This window comes from Clavelina lepadiformis, chromosome 7 (genome assembly GCF_947623445.1).
Source record: "Clavelina lepadiformis chromosome 7, kaClaLepa1.1, whole genome shotgun sequence".
Classification (NCBI taxonomy): domain Eukaryota; kingdom Metazoa; phylum Chordata; class Ascidiacea; order Aplousobranchia; family Clavelinidae; genus Clavelina; species Clavelina lepadiformis.
Window position 1 is genome coordinate 17,424,160 of NC_135246.1, and position 25,544 is coordinate 17,449,703.

Consider the following 25,544-nt stretch of genomic DNA (forward strand, 5'->3'; position numbering starts at 1 on the left):
TACATTAGCAGATGAATTTTATTTATGCACTCTCAGAAACACTGCAACCCAGTTTCACTGCTGTAACTGCTGACTCACACCCAGAGATGTCGGTGTCATCTTCGCTGAATATTAGCAAATCCCTGAAAACAGAATAATTAAATAAAACTTTTCAAAACACACCTCCTATTTATTATTTATACAAGCCGCATTGTCTGTATTACCTTGATGACAATTTATTCCCACGTTTGAGGAAAGACTCCAATTTTCCACACGATGCCAGGATCAAGCCAAGGTATGGAGGTGAGGGGTGGAGCGGACGAGACAAAAATTCGGGATGAAATTGAACACCAACAAAATACGGGTGATCTGGGCAGGATTCAATAAACATCTTATTAAGTGCTACGTTGCAGATAAACTATTGGATATGAACTTCAATGTGCTATCTATCGAATTTAGTCAATAACATTTATCCATTTTCAACTAACCTTGAAGTTCCATAATTTCCATTCTTAATCCTTCGGTATCGTGCCCCACAAAGTTAAACCCTTTTTCTTCAAAATGATGAATAAAATCTGGGTTTACCTCGTAGCGATGTCGGTGTCTCTCATCGACGGAGTCCCGAGATCCGTTGTACAATTTTCCTGAAAGGTATCGGATTAAAATAGATTTAAAAGCTGGCACAAAATGCACAACATCAATCTTTTGATTTCATTTGACCAACTTTTTAGATCCCTTTAATAAACTTCATGACTTATACCACATGCCCAATAGTAACAATTATACAAAGAAAACAACATCACATGACATGAAATCATTCCACACCATTAAAAACGGCTTTCATCATTCTTATCTGTAATGGACAACTTACGTAAAACTGAATTTTCAGTTTTAAACACGGTTCGTCTCTTTCCCAATCTCATGGTGCCACCCATATCTCCTCCATGGTGTTCAGGCATGTCGATGACAACAGGATACGGTGTGTCTGGATCATTTTCCGTTGAGTTTGCTCCTGCATGAATGTCAGCATTAAATCGTTCATGTTTAAAAACAGATCTAATTGGAAAATTTAGTACCAAAGTATCACATGTCACTACTACAATGCACATTTTCGTAAAAAACAGAGAACTGACTTCACACAACGACAAAATCTAAAACACTCTACCTTCCATGTTGAGAACATTACGAGCAAATTCAATCGTGGCAACTTGCAAACCGAGGCAAACACCAAGGAAAGGTTTTCTGTGAAGTCGAGACCACTCAACTGCCTTGATTTTGCCTTCAACACCACGGGAACCAAAACCACCAGGAACAAGGACACCACTAAATTTTATGGAATAAAATGCTTGAAAAATGTCCAGGAACTACAATATTTCTATCACTTAAAGTTATCGTTAATACGGTTAGCAGTAGTGGCTAGTCTATAGTATATATGATATATAGAGCACTTAATTTGCCTAAACAATTGGAGTGCCAGACAAAAAAATAAAAGCAAATACATTTTGATGATGGTAATTAAGTAAATGTTGTTCCATGACAAAAACTATTTAAAACTTTCCTCCCACTAGGGTTGGATTATCCGGATAACGGTTAACCGATTAACCGCAGTTTTTTTTTCTATCTGATATCCGGATATAATTCTGCCGGTTAACTGGCTAAAAGAGTATCGTTGCTAATGCGTTTTACACTTTTTAGTAAGTTTGAACATTCTTTGTTACGTAGAGGCTGACTCCCGCTGAGCGCAATTAAACCTTTGTTCACACTTCTATTGTCTTATACTTTCAACTATGGTATTTGTAAAATGCACATCATGTCACAAAGAAAGCATAATGAATGATTCTTTTAATAGAAGACTGCATTCTCATGGTAAGGTAAAGTCTGTCAAGTGTCAGTTGAAAAGCTTTGGCTACAACCTAGTTTGAAGTGACTAAATTTAAGAGATGGAATTTAAACGTTTCAAAAGTGATAATCCAGTTTGGGGCTACTTTCTACGATCAAGAAATGGTGAGAGGGCAAAATGAGAAACCTGTGAAAACACGATTTCTTGTAAAGGTCTCACTTAGCAGTTATTATCCGGTTAACCGGTTAGATAAATTCCAAATATACGGATATATCCGTTATCCGGATAGTAAAAATTATTGATATCCGAACTAACCCTACCTCCCACTGATATTTATTTTGAGCTAAAATTTAAATCTGGTTAAAATAAAATGCCCCCAAGGAAATTGTTGTAAAATTCAAAGCAAACTCACAAAATGACAGAATTTTTCAAACATCACGTATTTGTAACACTCACTCAGACAAACATAATTTCTTCCATGCTTCATGATAGACAGCAGGCTGTTTGGCAAGCGTTTCGTCTTCCAAGTGTTCGGCTTCTATGATCTAACAATTGCAATGGCATTATATAAGTGACACGTTCTTACCCAATCAGTCTTTTTGTTTTAAAAATATATCTCATCTTACTGTTAAATTCAACTTTTTGTGAACGGCCAGAGCTGAATGCCGCAGGGCTTTGATGACAGAAGCATAAGAATCCTCTAACTGAGTATATTTTCCGACTAATGCAATATTTACTGTTGTGTGTATTCTGTCAGTTCTAACAAACAACAAAAACCATTAGCATCAGGTGAAGACGATTAAAGATTCATAAACATCAGTTTAAACGTCAAATGCTTACAAATCTGCAAGATTTTTCCACTGGTTAATCACAGAGTGCTTCAATTTGCCAGGCAAGCCAAGTCTCGTCATAAAGTAACTTGATATATTTTGTTGCTCAAGAAGAAATGGTACGTGGTATATTGAGTGGGCATCATGAACTGCTATGACCTAAATTTTCACATAACTTAAGCAAATGTTAAAACAAAAGAAACATGCTATTGCAACAGCAAACATTTTTTAATGACATTTGCAATCTGTAGCTTCTTAACATGCTACAGAGGCCTCACTAACATATAGTTGTTATTAAATATTTGGTATTTTATGAATGAAATACATTACCAACCTGTTCTGGAGCAACATGGCAGAAATTAGATATTTTTTCTTTCACCGATGAGTGAATTGGAGAATGGCTTCTACAAATAATAAGATCAGGAGATAGGCCAAGACCCCTTAACTGTCTAACGCTGTGCTGCGTTGGTTTTGTTTTTTGTTCACCAGTGGCGGATGGCTGGAACAGAGAGAAAATGACAAGTTAGTTCACCACCATCACTTAGAGTTTACAAAATCGTATTTACAGACTGCAGTTGCCATTTAATTTGAAAAAATGAGCAGCCAGGGAATATGTAACTAACTCTATTTACACATTATATAAACATATAACAGTATAATTGAGGAATATTCTTACTTGTGGCACAAGGCTAACGTGGATGTTGCAAAAGTTTTCAGGCTTAACTCTGAACTGGAATTGTCGGAACGCTTCTACAAAAGGCATCCCTTCAATGTCGCCAATTGTTCCACCCAACTAAAGTTAAGAATTAAAAATCTCTATCAAACATCTGCAAAGGGCACTTTAAAAAACACAAGGGCAACTGAATAAAACGAGTACAAAATTACGACGACAAAAAAATACAAAATTATAAAGTTTTAAATTATACAAGACGTAGTAGAAATGTATGGCAACTACATTTAAAGAGTATGCATAGCTGTGAGCCAATTTGGAAAACAACTGTGACAACATACTTACAATTATACAATATACATATATACAATTTCCTATACAAAACAAAGCCTTGCCTCAATTATACAAACTTGCGGCTCTTCCTTGACTCCATTTACTGGTATTTTGGAAACTCGCTCCACCCATTCCATTATGGCATCGGTCACGTGAGGCACAACTGTTTGTACAAAATTGTGATAATATTCATGCTTGGGAAGTAAGTAACAAGATCATTTTGTTGCAATATAATGTTGCTATTTTTATTCAGTTTACAGTTTCCACAATAGAAAAAGAAAAAATCTCTTTTACCTTGCACAGTTTTGCCCAAGTAGTCTCCTTTTCTTTCCTTGCTGATAACATGTTGATAGATTTTTCCTTTCAAAAAAAAATTGGTTTTTGGCAACGAAAAAAAGATGTTTGTATAAACGATAACTGTAGTAAATTTGATTTGATAATAAACTCATTCGTGCCCTTTCATGCAAAGTGAAATTTAAAAGCAATTAAATATACTAAAATAGACACCGATGCAACCACCGTTTAGTGATATATAAATATATATTTATATTTTATTTATATATATACATATATATATATATCAAAATGTAGTTATAATATGTACCTGTTGTGATATTGTTGTCTCTATGGAGAGTGACATTTAGAAAGCGCTCGTAATTGCCAAGATCAAGATCTACTTCTCCACCATCATCCAGCACAAAAACTTCTCCTAGAAAGGATCGATTTTTTTTACATAAAACAAATTTTTACCATAACGAACACTGATACGAAAGCAAACTTCTATTACCATGTTCGTAAGGAGAAAATGTTCCAGCATCAATGTTCAAATAAGGATCAATTTTTATTGCTGTTACTTGGAGGCCGCATGCTTTTAAGATTGTTCCAATGCTACTTGATATCACACCTAAATAATAAGCAAAATTATAAACCTGATAAATTATAGGCAAATATCCACGCCATAAAACAAAATCAATTTAACCAAACAACTATATACAGGTTGTTATATGCAAGTATAGATAAAACATATTTTACCTTTGCCTATTCCACTTATCACACCTCCGGACACGAGAATGTATTTCATTTTATCTATAGCTGGAAAATTGAATTACTGTTGAATGAATGACGTGTCACACTTTACCCCTATTTTATACACAAATTCTGAAATTATCCCAACCTTTAAAAAATGAAAAGGAACAATTATAGCATTTAGCTTGAAGACAATCTCAAAAAAAATTTAACTGAAACCGTGGCATGTGCACACATTAATTTTTGCCATTCGAAACTGAACATCAACTTCAATAAATTAAACATATAGATTTTGATCTTTGTGTGAGTGTTTACACTAATAGGATCAATGAAATAAAAGGCCTAGTTACACTAGACTGAAAAGAAGGTACAGTTGCCATGTTTTCTAGTTTCTACTACCGGTATGGTTCATATATCCACTGCATCACACTAAAGACAACAAAAAATCGCCAGTGTTAGATAAGACTTGGCTGTATTTCACAACAATGAAATATGTGCAGTTGTGCTGTGCGGATAGGGTAGCCTGGTAACGCGACTTTTTTATCGTAGGCAAGCTTAATTTAGTCCCAAACAGCCTAAGTGTGCGGATAGCAAAAAAAGGTTACCCTTATTTCCTACCGTTGTTTTCTTTTTGATGGAAAATCTTTCTACGGATTAACTGAGTCAACGTTCATTCGACTATAATCTGGTAATGTTTGAATGTTTTGAAACGCGTTCGGTCCAATCTCAGAAATAAGAGCCTATTTTAAACAGTCAGACAAGGTAGCCTACCGTTATAGCCTACGTGACTTCTGTAATCACCTGCACCACCTGTTCTTGTCAAAAAAGAGTACCTATAGGACTGGTCCATACTTAAATATTCAAAAAAACAGTTCAAGATTTTATTTCTGAAATGTTTAAAACTAACAAGTTAACACGTGGATTTCGTAATTCCTTGCCAAAAGTCTAAGCTTCCAGTGCCAAGTTGCCAGATACAATTTTGAAAAGGCGCGAAAGGCTAGTAAAGAAGCGCCAAACCTTTTCCAAAACGCGCCTAAAATTCAAAACAAAAGGTTCAGGCAAGCTAGTCTTAACGAATACATGAGTTTGTTGGTTGCAAACACAACAGTGTTGTTATCTTAGCTGGTTTTTAAATGATAAAATCTTATAATAGAATTTTCTTTTGGAAAAACGTTATAAACTGAAACCTAAAATAAATTAAGAAAATTATGGAGGCATTAAACAAATAACGATGTTCTTTAAATATTTATGCATTTATTCAAAAATATTCTTAGGTATGCTTAAAAAGTCCACAATGAACCCATTTAGAGGAAACCTACAGCAACTATTGTAAGACGAAGTTTAGGGAAAGGGAAACACTGGGCAGCACTGGGCAAGCATGATGGATATGGGGAAACATCCAACAAGCAACTACGGCTCATTTTGCGCTGTTGGAGGAAGAATGAGACCCTTTAAACTTGCACAAATGCGGATCGCTCCGGGTTCAGTCGACATGTTCTAGCCAATTTTTGTTTTTATTCTCTTCAATTGCTTTGTTCAAGTAGCGCCACAAAAAGTATTTAATTAGGGGTGACGACTTTTTAGCGTCTTGCGACTTTTTATCATTCCTAACTCCTAACACACTGACACATCTATCTGTCTCGAAATTGAATTTATTGATTTTAAACCGAAAGGCGCGTTTCCGGTAAAGTAAAGATTATCTGGGAGCGATCTATTTTCTATTCAGTTGTCAATTTCAGCAATTGCTGAAAAATTCGAACAGTTCTAGGCTACTACACATGCAGCAACAAGTTACCCCAGCAAAACAAAACGCGCTATAAGCAAGTAAGCACACTGGCGAAATTTACACTGGAGAGACGTCACATATCGGGATCTCTGCGATAACGTCGCGTTGTCTTTTTGGTCTACATATTCTCGGTGTACCAGTTAATTGTGGGTGTATTTATAGGCCATGCTGCCTAAAATGGAACAATGCCAGCAACAGAAAAAGGCAAAACTAATTACAACGCACTACACCGTTAATTAAATTAATCTATTTGTGTTACTGAAATGGGTTTAACAATTTGTACGGTTTTCCAGCTGTTAACGAACAACCCACAAAATTGCCGCAGCTCCCTTTGTTTCGTCAAAGGATTTAGGTCGTCCAAATGTATTGTTTTCGATTATGCCGATTTGCTGCGCGATTAACACGACGCCAAAATAATGGTGGATCTGAGAACTGCATTGTATTGCTAAATAGTAATTGTTGTCTTCTTTTCAACTCTTAACACGAACTCATCTATGGTGTTCTGCCAGTTCTTACGGTCAAATTTTCTCTTTTTAGTGGCTGTGGTTATAAATTTCGCGGTGTAATTGTTCCACAGTATGCCTTACATTTGATAATCGTTCAAAAGCGTCTGATTATTAAATATGTTGTATACCATCTCGTCCCTGGTATTTGTTCCACGTAGAAATGAGGCCTGATTCCCAGCACATTACGCCTACGTGATTTGTGATATTATAAACTATAGTTCAACGATGTTTTTTTGATTTGAACGGAAAGCGATCTCACTTTGAGATAGCAATTTATAAAATTCATCGAACGCTGTTGTCAAGTTTGACGTCATCTGTCAGTCACAAGTCAATAACATATTAAGTGGGTCATGCGTGTGCATAATCACCCGATTCGTCTACTTTCCGCCCATTAAAATGGTCCAGAGTACGGGAATTTTTTCCCATTCCAATGGCAGGAAGTATACCTTTCTTACCCTAGAGTAAGATATATGCATTTAGAATGGGGAGATTTTTACTTCGGCAGAAATATGGTTTGTGTGAAACCCCATTGCTGAAAGCACGTCCATTTTAATGTACAGAAAAATAAACGAATGGGGTTCACAAACCATACTTGTGCCGAAGTAAAATTCTCCCCATTCCAAAGGCATATATCTTACTCTAGGGTAAGAAAGGCATACTTTCAACCATTGGAATGGGAAAAAATTCCCGTACTCTGGACCATTTTAATGGGCGGAAAGTAGACGAATGGGGTGCACTAATGGACATGATTAAAAAGGATAGGGGTCAACTGATATTTGGTGTAAATTATTATCGAAGAAATAAATCGAAGTTTAGGGAAAGGGAAACACTGGGCAATTTACGGTACTCCTTGAGGTCACCTAAATTATCTTAATTAATGTTGTGTATCACTTTTTTATTTACAAAATATGCTGACCTTAAAATTTTATTCTTTTAAATTTTATTACAGTATTTTGATCCCATCTTAAAATAATTTTTAAATTATACATACACTTTGGTTTTCATCAAAATGTTTAAATTATTTCAGTGATTGAGCTTCGAAATCGCTAATGTTTGAATTTTCCTGCAAATAGATTTATTATAAAACTCTAAAACAAAATAGAATACGAAAAGAAAATCTTTTTAAGGGACTTCACCGATATCAAAAAAACACGCATCCAAGCACCAATATTTGATCAATAAATCCTATCATGAATCATGAATCATGAATCATGAATGTGTGTACGGTTGATTATGTAAATCCTGCTGTATATATCTAAGCTTATAGCATAGTAATTTATATAATATCCAGACTGTAAGCTATTTATTTTGCTTGGGTTGTAAATTCAGTTGTCGTTTAGGGTCTAGTGCAGAAGTGAGAACTTCTGTTCCGATCTGTATTTTGTGGCAGCTGCACACCCGAGAAAAATTTCAAGCAAATTTTCTTCACACTTGCACACAATAAATGGCCGCCAAACGGTCTAAATTTACCCTCTAATCGGTGATTTGTTATAACTGTAAAATACGACTGTTGCGTTTGTAGTATATAGGCTAGTAACGTGGGACGCCACAATGCTTTGCATAAAACACAAAATAAGGACATAATCATAGCTTTGAAAAAGTTCCCAGTAAAACTTTGAAAGACAAATAGAATCATCCAAGCGTGATGAATGTGCATGGTTGGCTTCATCCATTTAGCCGTAATGATTAGCCAAATTTCCAATAGCAATTTTTCCTGAGCCTGTGCTAAAATTTTTTCGTGACGTAACTAATTGCAGCATGGTGTTTTTAATTAGCACCCTTTAATTGGTGGCGTCATGTAGTTGCTGATTAGTAGTTCGAAGAGGCAGGGACATGACGCATTTATATACTAGACCTCTGCTACCCAAATTGTGACGTCATTTGGTTGTTCACTTATGCACTAGACCCGCCATTTGGCAGAGTCGTAATCACTGAATGTCTCCTCTCAGTGACTCGAGTCATTTTTAGCAAAGTTTTTACTTAACTCGATTCCCATTCTATAAAATTGCATGTATGACTTGCCCTGACTCGAGTCAGTTCTCATTAATTACGTTTATTAAGCTAAAACAAATTTTTCTTTTTCCCTCCAAACACATCAAAATGTAATTTAAAACAATGTATAATGCAGCAAAAAGAAGAAAATTTGTAAAAATTTTGTCCTTTCTTGTTGAGAGAAACAATATTTTTGATTTCCATATGCATTGGTTTAAATATTAAATGACTCCACTTGACTTGAGTCACTTCTTCCAAAAGACTGACTTGTGACTCGATGACTTGGTTGCAAGTCTACCATTTGGTCTGAGAGTCAGACTTGTATGGAAAGCTTGCATTTCAGCACAGGGAGATTTGTGACGGCAAAATTATGGTCCATGTTTTAAGCCACGATGGTATCAAAAGTCTAATGATTTTTCGCCACAAATGATTCTTATTTTAATAAATGGAGTTGATTGAAAAGCCATTGGCTTCACCCTGCTTGTCCGTGCCACTGTCAAGTTTCTACTGTCGAGAGATGAAACTATTTAGTGAAGGAAAATTCACTACACTTGCAATCTTTGTAAGCATGTTTTTTGTGACGCCACGCCAGAAAGGCGAAAACTGATATTTATGCCAGTGGCATAATGATATTTGCTTCCGCGCCACACCGGAGCTCTCTTGCATATGATACAAACTTTCCATACAGGGAGTTGGGAACAAAATAAAATACCACAATTATACCTAAACAACTATAAATGCAGAAATCAAGTTATAGTTGCGTGCAAAACTTGTGATGTCTTAACAACCTTCTAGCACTTTCTAAAGCAGAATATATATAGCGCTATTTAAACGTTTTGTTGTGTAGAATTTCCATAGAAGTGGCAGAAAATTATTGTAAATGGCTCTATTCACTATTAATCGGTAAGATAACAAGTTTGTTTTATTCTTTGCGAATTATTTGAAGTAGTGTCTAATGTATATAGAATTAGCAGGGGTGTCCAACCTTTTTGACCTAAGGGCCACATACGATTTACGAATGATTGCGGGCCACTTGAGTGTTTACTGCTAATTTCTAATTAAAACCCACGCACCAAAATTGTAATCTTTGAAATACGTATTATCCTGTTTTACAATTATAAGAACAATAAACATACCAAGATTTAGTAAATTCAACAAAGTTTTTACTACACGTCGACATTTCAATGTGAAGTTTGGCATTATTGTTTTTCTCTAACAAGTTTGGCAATATTCGGTGAGATGGACAATGTAGCAATGCGAAGCGAGTTTTCCATATGGGTGTCAGAAATTAGTAAACAAATAATAAATGCCAATTTCTCGGAATGTAAGTTCGCCATAAATTACGTAGGCCATTTAGTTGATAATACAAGTCATGTCGACAAATACCGCGCGGGCCACGAGTTGGACACCCCTGGAATTAGTTTATTAGTTGATGTTGTTTATGGTTGATTTTCAAACTCTGTCTCATAAACAATAATCTGACAGCTCTGTTTTTTTGTCCTCAGTTACACTGGTGACAAGTCAGCTGTCGAAGACAACAATTTAAAACGACCATCCTCAGAATTGTTGAAGGAATTACAGACCAAAGCAAAAAGAAAAAAATGGGACAAGAAAAAGCCAAACAAAGACGTTGAAAAATTGATAAACAATTCTACAACAGACGAATTGCAAAAACAAGAAAATACTATATCTGAAGAAGAAAATAACAACAAAAATCTTGATGTCAAAACTGTAAATGATAAAGTTGCCATTAAACATGAGAATTTAGTAGAGGTTTCTGAAAACGACAAAACTTCATGTGTACAAAGAGCACTCAGCACTAAAAGCAGCAATACTGATATCTTAAATGATGATTATAACCCCATAGACCATTTCAAAATTGCAAAAGCTGCTGGATTTACAATTCTGGGAAATGATGACAACATTGCTGTTCATAAAGTGATTTTGATTGTTATTATATAAGGTTATCTATTACATAATAATTTAGTGAGTTTTAAGTCCGGCAAAATTATGGCTATTGTGTAAAACTTGCAATTTCTAAACAATGTAAAGTTGAACATAAAAATTTAAGGTTAAAAGACATCTTCCTGATTGGTTGCTGCATCCATATGTGGTTGAGGATGTGTCGTGTGATTTATCAGATGAATCAGAACCATTTAAAGGAATTGATGAAGTCTTGGTTAAAAATCTGCATAAAATGGGCATAAAGAGGTTTTTCCCAGGTATTTAGATGTACTACATTTTCATGCATATTACACAATAATATACCATGCTAAAATATACACTGTATTTATTCTGTGTATCCAGTTTTTGAGTTATAATTACTGTACATAAATTAAATTAATAATTAAATTAGTGATTGCATAATATAGCTATCATCATATCGGTGTATCTAATACAAGTCCACTCTAACTGCAACCTATTTCTCATTCCTAATTCAATCTTGTTACATTCCTTAGTTCAACGCTGCCTTATACCAGCCATATTGAGAGACACAAAATTTGGTGTAGGCATATCCACGTTTCGTCCAAATGATATTTGTGTGAGCGCACCAACTGGCAGCGGAAAGACGATTGCCTTTGCATTACCCATTGTTCAGGTACACTTTGTACTCCGAAAACTCTCTGTGATTTCTTACACATTTTAAAGGCAAATAATAATGAATTTTATTTTGAATATGGTTTTAGTCACTTTTTCGTCGTGTTGTTCCGCAAACTCGAGCACTGATCGTTTTACCCACTCGAGAGTTGGCGGCACAAATCCATGAAGTTTTTATGTCTTTATGTGAAAATACGTGTTTGCGTTGTGTTATTTTAACTGGGACCAAGGGCAGCCTTGCACAAGAACAAAGTCTTCTGCTTAACTATGGGTATGTTTAATCCACTGGATTAGGTTAAACGTGTTTTAATTATCATTTATTGTATGAAAAGTAAACATTAGTTGTGTAACCTTTGTTTAAAGTCAATTGTTATGGAAAACATAAATGACAAATTCATATGATTTAACTTTTAAGCCTTGCAATTATATGTTCTGCTTATCAGGTTTATTACCAACTATCTTTAAACAATATGATCAATGCACTCAGGAAAACAAAAACACCATCTCCTGCAGATATTGTAGTTGCAACACCAGGAAGGCTTGTTGACCATTTAAATTCTACCGAAGAATTTTCCCTTGAGCATTTAAGGTGAGATTTTAATATTTTTTGTATTATTAATGTCATAAGTAAATAATTAAATTATGTATTAACGCATCTACTTTTGGATTTTTACCATAAATTACCAAACAATACATTTGTATACACCAAGTAGTCTTTCACTTTTTTCCTTGTTTGTTAGAATGAAATGCTGGAATATCATATAGTTCATGGGTTAGAATATAAAATGTGCTACACTTGAATGTAGACAATACACATAAAATTCAGTAACTTGAACTGTACAATTCAGGGCTTAACAGACTTTACCAAATTTTGAAGGTTTCTTGTAGTTGATGAGGCAGATCGGATGATGGATCAGATAAAACAGGAATGGCTGAATCTGGTTGAAACCTCTGTTTACAAAAATCGTGACAAACCGGGAAGTTTCAGCTTAAAGAATCTCAGCAAACGAACCATTCCGTTGCAGAAATTGCTCTTTTCAGCAACGTTGAGCGCTGACCCAGAAAAACTTGAAAAACTGAATTTATTTCAGCCACAGTTGTACACTGCTGTTACAAAGTCATTAGAAGCCAATGCTGAGAACAACGATAACAGCACAGGCCAAACTTTTGTCGGAAAATATACAACTCCACTAGGGTTAAAGGTAAACTAATTCTTTTAAAACTTTTTTCATGTAATGGCGTATTAAGTCTGTTATTGCTCATTGAATGTTAACATGACATATAATTAATAGATGTTTAGAGCAATGTATTCATTTACTAATTTTTTTTTAGGAGTACATGATAAAGTGCAGTGCTGGGGATAAGCCATTGATCATTCTTCATATTGTTCTGCCATTAAAGAGAGTTCTGTGTTTCGCTGGCACTGTCGAAACCACTAGGAGACTTTCTGTTCTCCTGCAAATGTATGCTGAGACATCAGGCAAGTGGATATATAAATTATATAGTTCTTTGTGTGTTGCAGTGTGTGAATTATCTTACGACCTACCTTTCTACATAAGTTAATGTTATTAACTAGCGAATTATGGTGTTTGACCTATTGCTAACTGTAATACAGCATGTAAAAATAATATAATGACATTCTCACCATAAAAGATTTAAATGGAAACTTAGGATCAACACAATAAAAATAAAAAATAAAATGTGTGATAATCGTAACTTGCACAAAGGCCAACTCGGTAATCGGGACTCGAACAATGAGGAATCATGGTCGGGTTTAAGTCATGCAAAGACATTTCTCAGTTTGAGGATAAAGATAATTTATATCAAACCCAAACCATACCGACGACTTACTGTGATGCAGCATGTAAAAGTTGTGTAATGGCATGTAGTTAACAGAAAAATAATGCAATTGTCTTTCTGAACAGGTTACCATAAAGAATTCAAATGCATGGAATTCTCATCTAATCTTCCTTCTGCCAGGCGTTCAAAAATTTTGAAGGACTTTAAATCAGGAAATATAAATGTGTAAGCTACACGATTGGAATTTGGTTCCTTTTATAATTCAAGAAACATGTTTTGTATTGAACTTTTATAAACGCCCAGCAATTGCCAGCAGAGGGGAGTTGCTTTTTAAACTTTTTTTGCCCAATGCTATATTTCATGTTCTTTGTAGCTTGGTTTGTTCTGATTCAATGGCAAGAGGAATGGATGTGAAAGGAGTGTCGCACGTTATTCTTTACGATGCTCCATCGCTTGTAAAAACTTACATCCACAGGATTGGAAGAACCGCCAGGGCTGGTGAGGCAGGCACAGCCTACACCTTGCTCAAACATGAAGAAGTACGTCTGTTGAAACCTTGCTTTAAAGTTGTTGTCTGGCTTCTGTCATTGTGTGATGGATGTTTTTTTTTTCTTGTAAAGGTTTATCATTTCAAGAATATGTTGAAGGGCGCAGGGAAGAGCATTGACAGGATGAAAGTTCAAGAGAAACAGCTGCAAAAACTCGCACCTGTTTATGAAAAAGTTTTGCCGTTAGTAGCAGAAAAATTAAAGTCTATGAAAAAGTAATACAATGCACTGAAAATAAATTGAACACGAGTGATTAGATATAACATGAGACGTCGAGACGATGAAGTACAGTCTCACTATTTTCTTGTATAGAATAGTGCAAACAGCTGACTTTACGTAACATAGTGATGGTCATGTTCACACGTTTGCAAGTTTCGAATAACATTAAAAGTGTTGATTTTAGGTGTTTGAACATACTGTACATGTGATAAAACAGAGGGAAAGGAGACAAATTAAATAGACTCGTCGCGCTGTAGCGATTAGGCTCGTCTGTTACTTGATATCATTGATTGATAAAAATAAATTGGTAATATACGGCAGACTGGTACTCACTAGCTATTATCAATGGTCGAGTATATGTACTAGTAAGCTGCGCAGACTTTGCGTTTGTGGTACCTTTTAAGGAGGCGTCAAACACTTAAAACTAAGATCTCTATGATTTTGTTGAACGTCTCACGTAGGGCTTTCAAAATCCTGTTTAGACCAATCAGAAAACAGCAAGTTTGGTGTTGTTTTTTAGCCTTGGAATTACCCTAGCAGTTGGCGTGCTTCAATGTCTCAGGTCCCGTAAAAAAATTAAACAAAAAACTGGCATAAAAGCAACTAAAATTAGGTTTTTTAAACCAAAAATGCTAGTGTCGATTTTACTTCTTAGTTAAAAAAGTTTGAATCGTAATTTTTTGATGGCATGTTATGGAATGGTAGTCCAAAGCATACTAAAGTGACTTGCAAAATTTCAGAGAGCCCCATGGAGGATTTTTCGAGTAATCAGTCTTTTAGTAATTTCATTGTATAATAAAACAAACAAGGATTTTATTGCATTTTTTGCTGTTTGACGCCTCTTTAAAATTGCCGAGGCAAACGAGATGTTACAGTGCAACGGACAAGAGTGACAATAACGGGTAACAACTTACTGTAATGATACCAGCTAGTCTACAGCGTTGTTACGCGTTAAGTATTTGAGATACTGAAAGCAAACAGTGAAGGTGTCCAAGTGATAAAATGCACACGTTAACGCGGTAAGATGTATTGTATTGTTTGTTTTTCGCCATATTAACTGAGCGGAGCGAAAGTTACGATGCTAGCTGTCGTATAGTTATAGCACAATGAAACACATGCTCACGAACTATTAACGAGGAGGAAAAGTGGCAAAGTCCAAGTGCTTAAAACATGCAAGATAGCAACAATACAATTGTGCTATGAGATTATGGGATATAAGGGCCACCAAACCCACAATATGGCTGTCTTCGGGTTTCGCGTCGGGACATCCTAAGTATCTGCTCCGACCTTGGGAGTTTTCGCAAAGCAAACCTGGCTGACACATAATAGGCATCACGGCTATCTCTAAGCGGTGCATAGGAAAGGGTAAGAACTGTCTCTGAGAATTTGTATGTTATCCGACTCCATTAAAGGTGCAAGCTAATTGTTGTCAAGCGCTTGCCACTGGAAGACACTGTTTCCATTGTCTTCCAAGTTGTGTCGTTCACACTGATTGTACAGAAGGTAAAAAAGATGTAGATTCGCAATATACATTAGCAGATGCATTTTATTTATGCACTCTCAGAAACACTGCAACCCAATTTCACTGCTGTAACTGCTGACTCACACCCAGAAATGTCGGTGTCATCTTCGCTGAATATTAGCAGATCCCTGAAAACAGAATAATTAAACAAACCTTTTCAAAACACACTTCCTATTCATTATTTATACAAGCCGCATTGTCTGTATTACCTTGATGACAATTTATTCCCACGTTTGAGGAAAGACTCCAATTTTCCACACGATGCCAGGATCAAGCCAAGGTATGGAGGTGAGGGGTGGAGCGGACGAGACAAAAATTCGGGATGAAATTGAACACCAACAAAATACGGATGATCTGGACAGGATTTGATAAGCATCTTATTAAGTGCCACGTTGCTCATAAACTATTGGATATGAACTTCAATGTGCTATCTATCGAAATTAGTCGGTGACATTTATCCATTTTCAACTGACCTTGAAGTTCCATAATTTCCATTCTTAATCCTTCGGTATCGTGCCCCACAAAGTTGAACCCTTTTTCTTCAAAATGATGAATAAAATCTGGGTTTACCTCGTAGCGATGTCGGTGTCTCTCATCTCTAAAAGTATATTTCATCTTACTGTTAAATTCAACTTTTTGTGAAAGGCCAGAGCTGAATGCCGCAGGGCTTTGATAACTGAAGCATAAGAATCCTCTAACTGTGTATATTTTCCGACTAATGCAATATTTACTGTTGTGTGTATTCTGTCAGTTCTAACAAACAACAAAAACCATTAGCATCAGGTGAAAACGATTAAAGATTCATAAATCAACATCAGTTTAAACGTCAAATGCTTACAAATCTGCAAGATTTTTCCACTGGTTAATCACAGAGCGCTTCAATTTGCCAGGCAAGCCAAGTCTCGTCATAAAGTAACTTGGTATATTTTGTTCCTCAAGAAGAAACGGTACGTGGTATATTGAGTGGGCGTCATGAACTGCTATGACATAAATTTTCACACAACTTAAGCAAGTGTTCAAACAAAAGAAACATACTATTACAACAGCAAACATTATTTAATGACATTTGCAATCTGTAGCTTCTCAACATGCTACAACGGCAACACTAACATATAGTTGTTTTTAAGTTTTCGGTATTTTATGAATGAAATACATTACCAACCTGTTCTGGAGCAACATGGCAGAAATTAGATATTTTTTCTTTCACCGATGTGTGAATTGGAGAATGGCGTCTACAAATAATAAGATCAGGAGATAGGTCAAGACCTCTTAACTGCCTAACGCTGTGCTGGGTTGGTTTTGTTTTTTGTTCACCAGTGGCAGATGGCTGAAACAGAGTGAAAAAAACAAGTTAGTTCACCACCTTGACTTTAGCAGCCAGGGAATTTGTAACTAACTTTATTTACACATTATATAACAGTATAATTCAGGAATATGCTTACTTGTGGCACAAGGCTAACGTGGATGTTGCAAAAGTTTTCAGGCTTAACTCTGAACTGGAATTGTCGGAACGCTTCTACAAAAGGCATCCCTTCAATGTCGCCAATTGTTCCACCCAACTAAAATTAAGAATTAAAAATCTCCATCAAACATCTGCAAAGGGCACTTTAAAAAACACAAGGGCAACTGAATAAAACGAATACAAAATTACGACGACAAAAGAATACAAAATTATAAAGTTTTAAATTATACAAGACGTAGTAGAAAGGTATGGTAACTACATTTAAAGAGTATGCATAGCTGTGAGCCAAATTGGAAAATAACTGTGACATCATACTTACAATTATACAATATGCAATTTCCTATACAAAACATAGTCTTGCCTCAATTATGCAAACTTGCGGCTCTTCCTTGACTCCATTTACTGGTATTTTGGAAACTCGCTCCGCTATGAAGCAGTTTGCCTGTTTCCAATTTGTCCACTTCATTGTCAATGGCTGAGTTACCCTGCCGTGGAGGCAGTTGAATTCGGACTGTGTATATTATTTCTCCCGTTTGGCGATATGTACCATCATCCCCGCCTTGGACGCAGTAGATCTTCGTCTGAATCTTGATTGGCAGTTAATTCCCGTTTCGCTTGTCAGTCGCCTGTTTGGCGAAAACCAGAGTTCTGAAATTTGTCATGTTATTAAAGATTTTTTTTCTTTCACCGATGTGTGAATTGGAGAATGGCTTCTACAAATAATAAGTTCAGGAGATAGGCCAAGACCTCTTAACTGTCTAACGCCAGCTGTGTTGGGTTGGTTTTATTTTTTGTTCACCAGTGGCGGATGGCTGGAACAGACAGAAAAAAACAAGTTAGTTCACCACCTTGACTTTAGCAGCCAGGGAATTTGTAACTAACTTTATATAACAGTATAATTCAGGAATATGCTTACTTGTGGCACAAGGCTAACGTGGATGTTGCAAAAGTTTTCAGGCTTAACTCTGAACTGGAATTGTCGGAACGCTTCTACAAAAGGCATCCCTTCAATGTCGCCAATTGTTCCACCCAACTAAAATTAAGAATTAAAAATCTCCATCAAACATCGATCTGCAAAGGGCACTTTAAAAAACACAAGGGCAACTGAATAAAACGAATACAAAATTTCGACGACAAAAGAATACAAAATTATAAAGTTTTAAATTATACAAGACGTAGTAGAAAGGTATGGTATAACTACATTTAAAGAGTATGCATAGCTGTGAGCCAAATTGGAAAATAACTGTGACATCATACTTACAATTATACAATATGCAATTTCCTATACAAAACATAGTCTTGCCTCAATTATGCAAACTTGCGGCTCTTCCTTGACTCCATTTACTGGTATTTTGGAAACTCGCTCCGCTATGAAGCAGTTTGCCTGTTTCCAATTTGTCCACTTCATTGTCAATGGCTGAGTTACCCTGCCGTGGAGGCAGTTGAATTCGGACTGTGTATATTATTTCTCCCGTTTGGCGATATGTACCATCATCCCCGCCTTGGACGCAGTAGATCTTCGTCTGAATCTTGATTGGCAGTTAATTCCCGTTTCGCTTGTCAGTCGCCTGTTTGGCGAAAACCAGAGTTCTGAAATTTGTCATGTTATTAAAGATTTTTTTTCTTTCACCGATGTGTGAATTGGAGAATGGCTTCTACAAATAATAAGTTCAGGAGATAGGCCAACACCTCTTAACTGTCTAACGCCAGCTGTGTTGGGTTGGTTTTATTTTTTGTTCACCAGTGGCGGATGGCTGGAACAGACAGAAAAAAACAAGTTAGTTCACCACCTTGACTTTAGCAGCCAGGGAATTTGTAACTAACTTTATATAACAGTATAATTCAGGAATATGCTTACATGTGGCACAAGGCTAACGTGGATGTTGCAAAAGTTTTCAGGCTTAACTCTGAACTGGAATTGTCGGAACGCTTCTACAAAAGGCATCCTTTCAATGTCGCCAATTGTTCCACCCAACTAAAATTAAGAATTAAAAATCTCCATCAAACATCTGCAAAGGGCACTTTAAAAAACACAAGGGCAACTGAATAAAACGAATACAAAATTACGACGACAAAAGAATACAAAATTATAAAGTTTTAAATTATACAAGACGTAGTAGAAAGGTATGGTAACTACATTTAAAGAGTATGCATAGCTGTGAGCCAAATTGGAAAATAACTGTGACATCATACTTACAATTATACAATATGCAATTTCCTATACAAAACATAGTCTTGCCTCAATTATGCAAACTTGCGGCTCTTCCTTGACTCCATTTACTGGTATTTTGGAAACTCGCTCCACCCATTCCATTATGGCATCGGTCAAGTGAGGCAAAACTGTTTGTACAATGTACAATATTGTGATAATATTAATGCTTGGGAAGTCAGTAACAAGATCATTTTGTTTGAGTTTTTGTGTGTGCAGAACAGGCACAACACCTTAAAGTACAAGATTGTGTTCCAATATAATGTTGCTATTTTTATTCAGTCACAGTTTCCACAAATGAATTTCAAAACGAAAAAATCTCTTTTACCTTGCGCAGTTTTGCCCAAGTAGTCTCCTTTTCTTTCCTTGCTGATAACATGTTGATAAATTTTTCCCTAAAAAAAATCAGAAAAATTGTTTTTTGGCAATGAAGAAAAAATATGTTTGTATAAACGGTAACTGTAGTAAATTTGATTTGATAAAAAATTCATTCGTGCTCTTTCATGCAAAGTGAAATTTAAAAGCAATTAAATATACTAAAATCTACACCGATACAACAACCATTTAGTGACGTATATATCAAAATGTAGTTATAATATGTACCTGTTGTGATATTGTTGTCTCTATAGAGAGTGATATTTAGAAAGCGCTCGTAATTACCAAGATCAAGATCTACTTCTCCACCATCATCAAGCACAAAAACTTTCCCTAGAAGGGATTGATTTTTTTTACATGAAACAAATTTTTATCATAACGAAAACTGATACGAAAGCAGACTTCTATTACCTTGTTCGTAAGGAGAAAATGTTCCAGCATCAATGTTCAAATATGGATCAATTTTTATTGCTGTTACTTGGAGGCCGCATGCTTTTAAGATTGTTCCAATGCTACTTGATATCACATCTAAATAGAAAGCAAAATTAAAAACCTGAAAAATTTATAGCCATGTGCTAATAATACCCACGCCATAATACAAAATCCATTTAACCAAACAACTATATACAGGTTGTTATATGCAAGCATAAATAAAACTTACTTTACCTTTGCTTGTTCACTAATCACACCTCCGGACACGTGAATGTATTTCGTTCTATCTATAACTGGAAAAATTGAAGTACTGCTAAATGAATGACGTGTCACAGTTTACCCTTATTTTATACACAAATTCTGAAATTATCCCAACCCTTAAAAAAGAAAATGAACACATATAGCATTTAGCTTGAAGACAATTCCAAAAAAACTTTAACTGAAAACGCGGTATGTGCACACATTAATTTTTGTCATTCAAAATTGAACATCAACTTCAATAAATTAAACATATAGATTTTGATCTTTGTTTCAGTATTTACACTAACATGATCAAAGAAATAATAGGCCTAGTTACATGCATTTACTAGACAGAAAAGAGGGTACAGTTGCCATGTTTTCTAGTTTCTACTACCGGTATGGTTCATATATCCACTGCATACCACTGAAGACAACAAAAAATCGCAAGTGTTAGATAAGACTTGGCTGTGTTTTGTGTTTCACAACAATGAAATATGTGCGGTTGTACTGTGCGGATAGGGTAGCCTGGTAACGCGACTTTTTTAATCGTAGGTAAGCTTAATTTAGTCGAAAAAGGCCAAAGTGTGCGGATAGCAAGATAAGGTTACCCTTATTTCCTACCGTTATTTTCTTTTTGATGGAAAAACTTTCTACGGATTAATTGCGTCAACGATCATTTCGACTATAATCTGGTAATGTTTGAATGTTTTGAAACGCGTCCGGTCCAAACTCAGAATAAGGGCCTATTTCAAACAGTCAGACAAGGTAGCCTACCCTTATAGCCTACGTGACTTCTGTAATCACCTGCACCAGCCGTTCTTGTCATAAAACAGTGCCTATAGGACTTGTGATGACATTATACGATAGCTTGCAAATCGAATGCCGCATAGAGGCATAGCAAAGCATTGCGTGACGTAATCGATTGCTTCCTGCTTGTTGTGTGTGCACTTTGAGTTATTCATTCTTTCTTGTTATTACGATCGACGCCGCAACATGTCTTTATGGTGTTGCTGTGACAATGTTCTATCTTGATGTATTCGTTCAAAGAAGCTTCAATATAATCAGAATATACAGTTGTTGAGGTGTACAATTAATTCTAAGATTAAGAATAGCGAAACAACGACCTTGAGGCTCATTAACATCGAGGACATTAAACAACTCAACAGACAAACGTTGTAGTGATTTGGTCGTCCTTACAGGATAAGGTACGACATACAACCATTTCATTACAGACTGGTCCATACTTAAATATTAAAAAAACCATGCAGTACAAGGTTTTATTTCTGAAATGTTTAAAAGTAACAAGTTAACACGTGGATTCGTTGTTGAAAGTCCAAGCTTCAAAAGTGCCAAGTTGCCAGATACAATTTTGAAAAGGCGCAAGAATTGAGCAAAATAAACGATTGCGTTGTTCAACTGATGAACCGGCAGACTCGGATCGCTAGATTAACATTCTTTACACGAGGCTACGTTAATCTAAATTAAGCTCGCTTGAAAGCCAACCTAAATCTTATTTCCTCTGTTTTCTTGAATGGACTGAGAAATAAACACTATGCAAAATACCAAGCATTATGGATATGGGGAAACATCCAACTAGCAACTACGGCTCATTCTGCTTATTTTGCGTTGTCGGAGCAAGGATGAGACCCTTCAAACTTGCACAAATACGGATCGCTCCGGGTTCAGTCGACATGTTCTAGCAAACTTTTGTTTTTATTCTCTTCAGTTGCTTTGTTTAAGTAGCGCCACAAAAAGTATTTAATTAGGAGTGACTACTTTTTAGCGTCTTGCGACTTTTTATCATTCCTAAGTCTTTTCACACTGACATATCTATCTATCTATCTTCAAACCGAAAGGCGCGTTTTTGGTAAAGTAAAGATTATCTGGGAGCGATCTATGTTCTATTCAGCTGTCAATTTCAACAATTGCTGAAAAATTCGAACCCTTCTAGGCTACTACACATGCAGCAACAGGTTACCACAGCAAAGCAAAACGCGCTATAAGCAAGTAAGCAACCTGGCGAAATTTACACTGGAGAGACGTCACGTATCGGGATCTTTGCGATAACGTTGCGTTGTCTCTTTGGTCTACATATTCTCGGTGTACCAGTTAATTGTGGGTGCATTTATAGGCCATGCTGCCTACAATGGAACAATGCCAGCAACAGAAAAAGGCAAAACTAATTACAACGCACTACAGTGTAGTGACTACACCGTTAATTGAATTAATCTATTTGTGTTACTGAAATGGGTTTAACAATTTTAAGGTTTTCCAGCTGTTAACGAATGACCCACAAAGCTGCCGCAGCTCCGTTTGTTTCGTCAAAGGATTTAGGTCGTCCAAATGTATTGTTTTCGATTATGCCGATTTGCTGCGCGATTAACACGACGCCAAAATAATGGTGGAGCTGAGAACTGCATTGCATTGCTAAATAGTGATTGTTGTCTTCTTTTCAACTCTTAACACGAACTCATCTATGGTGTTCTGCCAGTTCTTACGGTCAAATTTTCTCTTTTTAACGGCTGTGGTTATAAATTTCGCGGTGTAATTGTTCCGCAGTATGCCCTACATTTGATAATGGTTCAAAAGCGTCTGATTATTAAATATGTTGTCTACCATCTCGTCCCTGGTATTTGTTCCACGTAGAGATGAGGCCTGATTCCCAACACATTACGCCTACGTTTTTTTGATATTATAAAGATATAAACTATAGTTCAACGATGTTTTTTTATTTGAGCGGAAAGCGATCCCACTTTGAGATAGCAAATTATAAAACTCATTGAAAGCTGTTATCAAGTTTAACGTCATCTGTCAGTCACAAATCCATAAAATATTAAGTGAGTCATGCGTGTGCATAATGGACATGATTAAAAACGGATAAGGGTCAACTGATATTTGGTGTAAATTATTATCGAAGAAATAAATTGAAGTTTAGGGAAAGGGAAGCACTGGACAGTTTACGGTAGCCCTTGAGATCACCTAAATTATTTTAATTTTGTTTTAAAACAAAAAATACATAGAAATGTTGTGGATCACTTTTTTATTTAAGAAATATTCTGACCTTAAAATTTTATTCTTTTAACTTTTATTACAGTATTTTGATCTTAAAATATTTTGCCCATCTTAATATAATTTTTAAATTATACATACACTTTGGTTTTAATTAAAATGTTTGAATTATTTCAATGATTGAACTCCGAAATCGCTAGTGTTTGAATCTTCCTGCAAATAGATTTTCATATAAAACTCTAAAACAAAATAAAATACCAAAAGAAAATCTTTTTAAGGGACTTCACCGATATCAAAAAAACACGCAGCCATGCACCAATATTTGATCAATAAATCCTATCATGAAATATAGCAATGCGTGTACGGTAGATTATGTAAATCCTGCTGTACATACCTAAGCTTATAGCATAGTAATTTATATAATATCCAGACTGTAAGCTATTTATTTTGCTTGGGTTGTAAATTCGGTTGTCGTTTAGGGTCTAGTGCAGAAGTGAGAACTTCTGTGCCGGTCTGTATTTTGTGGCAGCTGCACACCCGAGAAAAATTTGAAGCAAATTTTCTTCACACTTGCACACAATGAATGGCCGCCAAACGATCTAAATTTACCCTCTAATCGGTGATTTGTTATAACTGTAAAATACGACTGTTGCGTTTGTAGTAGGCCTATATAGTAACGTGGGACGCCACAATGCTTTGCATAAAACACAAAATAAGGACATAATCATAGCGGGGAAAAAGTTCCTAGTAAAACTTTGAAAGACAAATAGAATTATCCAAGCGTGATGAATGTGCATGGTTGGCTTCATCCATTTAGCCGTAATGTTTAGCCAAATTTCCAATAGCAGTTTTTCCTGAGCCTGTGCTAAAATTTTTTCGTGACGTAACCAATTGCAGCATGGTGTTTTTAAGTAGCACCCTTTAATTGGTGACGTCATGTAGTTGCTGATTAGTAGTTCGAAGAGGCAGGGACATGATGCATTTATATACTAGACCTCTGCTACCCAAATTGTGACGTCATTTGGTTGTTCACTTATGCACTAGACCCGCCATTTGGCAGAGTCGTAATCACTGAATGTCTCCTCTCAGTGACTCGAGTCACTTTTAGCAAAGTTTTGACTTAACTCGATTCCCATTCTATAAAATTGCATGTATGACTTGCCCTGACTCGAGTCAGTTCCCATTGATTACGTTTCTTAAGCTAAAGCAAATTTTTCTTTTTCCCTCCAAACACATCAAAATGTAATTTAAAACAATGTATGATGCAGCAAAAAGAAAAAATTTGTAAAACATTTTGACCTTTCTTGTTGAGAGAAACAATATTTTTGATTTCGATATGCCTTGGTTTTAGATATTAAATGACTCCACTTGACTTGAGTCACTTCTTCCAAAAGACTTGACTTGTGACTCGATGACTCGGTTGTAACTCTACCATTTGGTCTGAGAGTCGGGCTTGTATGGAAAGCTTGCATTTCAGCACAGGGAGATTTGTGACGGCAAAATTATGGTCCATGTTTAAGCCACGATGGTATCAAAACTCTAATGATTTTTCGCCGCAACTGATTTTTTTTTTAATAAATGGAGTTGATTGAAAAGGCTTTAACTTCCCCCTTCTTGTCTGTGCCACTGCCACTGTCAAGTTTCTACTGTTGAGAGATGAAACTATTTAGTGAAGGAAATATCACTGCACTTGCAATCTTTGTAAGCATGTTTTTTGTGACGCCACGCCAGAAAGGCCAAAGCTGATATTTATGCCAGTGGCATAATGACATTTGCTTCCGCGCCACACCGGAGATCTTTTGCATATGATACAAACTTTCCATACAGGGAGTTGGGAACAAAATAAAATACCACAATTGCACTTAAACAGCTATAAATGCAGAAATCAAGTTATAGTTGCGTGCAAAACTTGTGATGTCTTTACAACCTTCTAGCACTTTCTAAAGCAGAATATATATAGCGCTATTTAAACGTTTTGCTGTGTAGAATTTCCATAGAAGTGACAGAAAATTATTGTAAATGGCTCTATTCACTATTAATCGGTAAGATAACGAGCGAACTATTTGAAGTAATGTTCTTTGAATTAATGTCTAATGTATATAGAATTAATTTACTAGTTGATGTCATTTGTGTTTGATTTTCAAACTCTGTCTCATTGATAATAATCT

At 35.8% G+C, this 25,544-nt stretch overlaps 3 protein-coding genes across 15 annotated transcripts in view; 2 read left to right on the plus strand and 1 right to left on the minus strand.

The window, feature by feature from the left end:
• LOC143465009 (CTP synthase 2-like) lies at nt 1-20,521 on the minus strand. 11 transcript variants are annotated; one of them, XM_076963115.1, is made up of 20 exons: nt 20,362-20,521; nt 20,107-20,223; nt 19,924-20,028; nt 19,649-19,715; nt 19,351-19,451; nt 18,970-19,086; nt 18,415-18,865; nt 18,028-18,144; nt 17,859-17,923; nt 17,473-17,759; nt 17,092-17,208; nt 16,812-16,976; nt 2,660-2,808; nt 2,446-2,578; nt 2,276-2,364; nt 1,145-1,302; nt 851-991; nt 468-623; nt 204-348; nt 1-122 (listed from the first exon to the last, which is right to left on the minus strand). In XM_076963115.1, the coding sequence occupies exons 10-20, from the start codon at nt 17,575-17,577 to the stop codon at nt 23-25; spliced, it is 1,458 nt and encodes a 485-aa protein (XP_076819230.1). In that variant the 5' UTR covers nt 17,578-17,759; nt 17,859-17,923; nt 18,028-18,144; nt 18,415-18,865; nt 18,970-19,086; nt 19,351-19,451; nt 19,649-19,715; nt 19,924-20,028; nt 20,107-20,223; nt 20,362-20,521; the 3' UTR covers nt 1-22. The 11 variants fall into 11 exon arrangements, with proteins under 11 accessions (XP_076819230.1, XP_076819231.1, XP_076819235.1 ...); XM_076963116.1 differs by having other exon boundaries at nt 20,098-20,223; XM_076963120.1 differs by having other exon boundaries at nt 18,415-18,701; nt 18,801-18,865; nt 19,924-20,223.
• LOC143465008 (ATP-dependent RNA helicase DDX51-like) overlaps nt 8,327-25,544 on the plus strand; it is a 20,928-nt gene continuing 3,710 nt past the window's right edge. The window contains exons 1-8 of one of the 3 annotated variants that reach the window (XM_076963111.1): nt 8,329-9,865; nt 10,468-10,900; nt 11,034-11,184; nt 11,422-11,561; nt 11,650-11,831; nt 12,048-12,149; nt 12,438-12,762; nt 12,893-13,040. In XM_076963111.1, the coding sequence (XP_076819226.1) occupies nt 9,843-9,865; nt 10,468-10,900; nt 11,034-11,184; nt 11,422-11,561; nt 11,650-11,831; nt 12,048-12,149; nt 12,438-12,762; nt 12,893-13,040 (1,504 nt within the window). In that variant the 5' untranslated portion in view covers nt 8,329-9,842. Of the gene's footprint in view, nt 9,866-10,467; nt 10,901-11,033; nt 11,185-11,421; nt 11,562-11,649; nt 11,832-12,047; nt 12,150-12,437; nt 12,763-12,892; nt 13,041-23,713; nt 25,419-25,544 lie in introns of those variants that run through there. The other 2 variants (XM_076963112.1, XM_076963113.1) reach the window with 2 other exon arrangements.
• Nucleotides 13,325-14,174, plus strand: LOC143465137 (ATP-dependent RNA helicase DDX51-like). Its single transcript, XM_076963308.1, has 4 exons — nt 13,325-13,424; nt 13,486-13,585; nt 13,734-13,899; nt 13,981-14,174. The coding sequence occupies exons 1-4, from the start codon at nt 13,325-13,327 to the stop codon at nt 14,125-14,127; spliced, it is 513 nt and encodes a 170-aa protein (XP_076819423.1). The 3' UTR covers nt 14,128-14,174.

Coding starts and splice junctions, on each gene's coding strand:
- LOC143465137 (XM_076963308.1), top strand. CDS start 13,325: ATGGTCGGGTTTAAGTCATGCAAAGACATTTCTCAGTTTGAGGATAAA. Junction 13,425..13,485: donor GACTTACTGTGATGCAGCAT/GTAAAAGTTGTG, acceptor CTTTCTGAACAG/GTTACCATAAAGAATTCAAA. Junction 13,586..13,733: donor AAATCAGGAAATATAAATGT/GTAAGCTACACG, acceptor TGTTCTTTGTAG/CTTGGTTTGTTCTGATTCAA.
- LOC143465009 (XM_076963114.1), bottom strand. CDS start 4,733: ATGAAATACATTCTCGTGTCCGGAGGTGTGATAAGTGGAATAGGCAAA. Junction 2,365..2,445: donor ACAAAAAGTTGAATTTAACA/GTAAGATGAGAT, acceptor TGCAATTGTTAG/ATCATAGAAGCCGAACACTT. Junction 123..203: donor GGGAATAAATTGTCATCAAG/GTAATACAGACA, acceptor TTCTGTTTTCAG/GGATTTGCTAATATTCAGCG.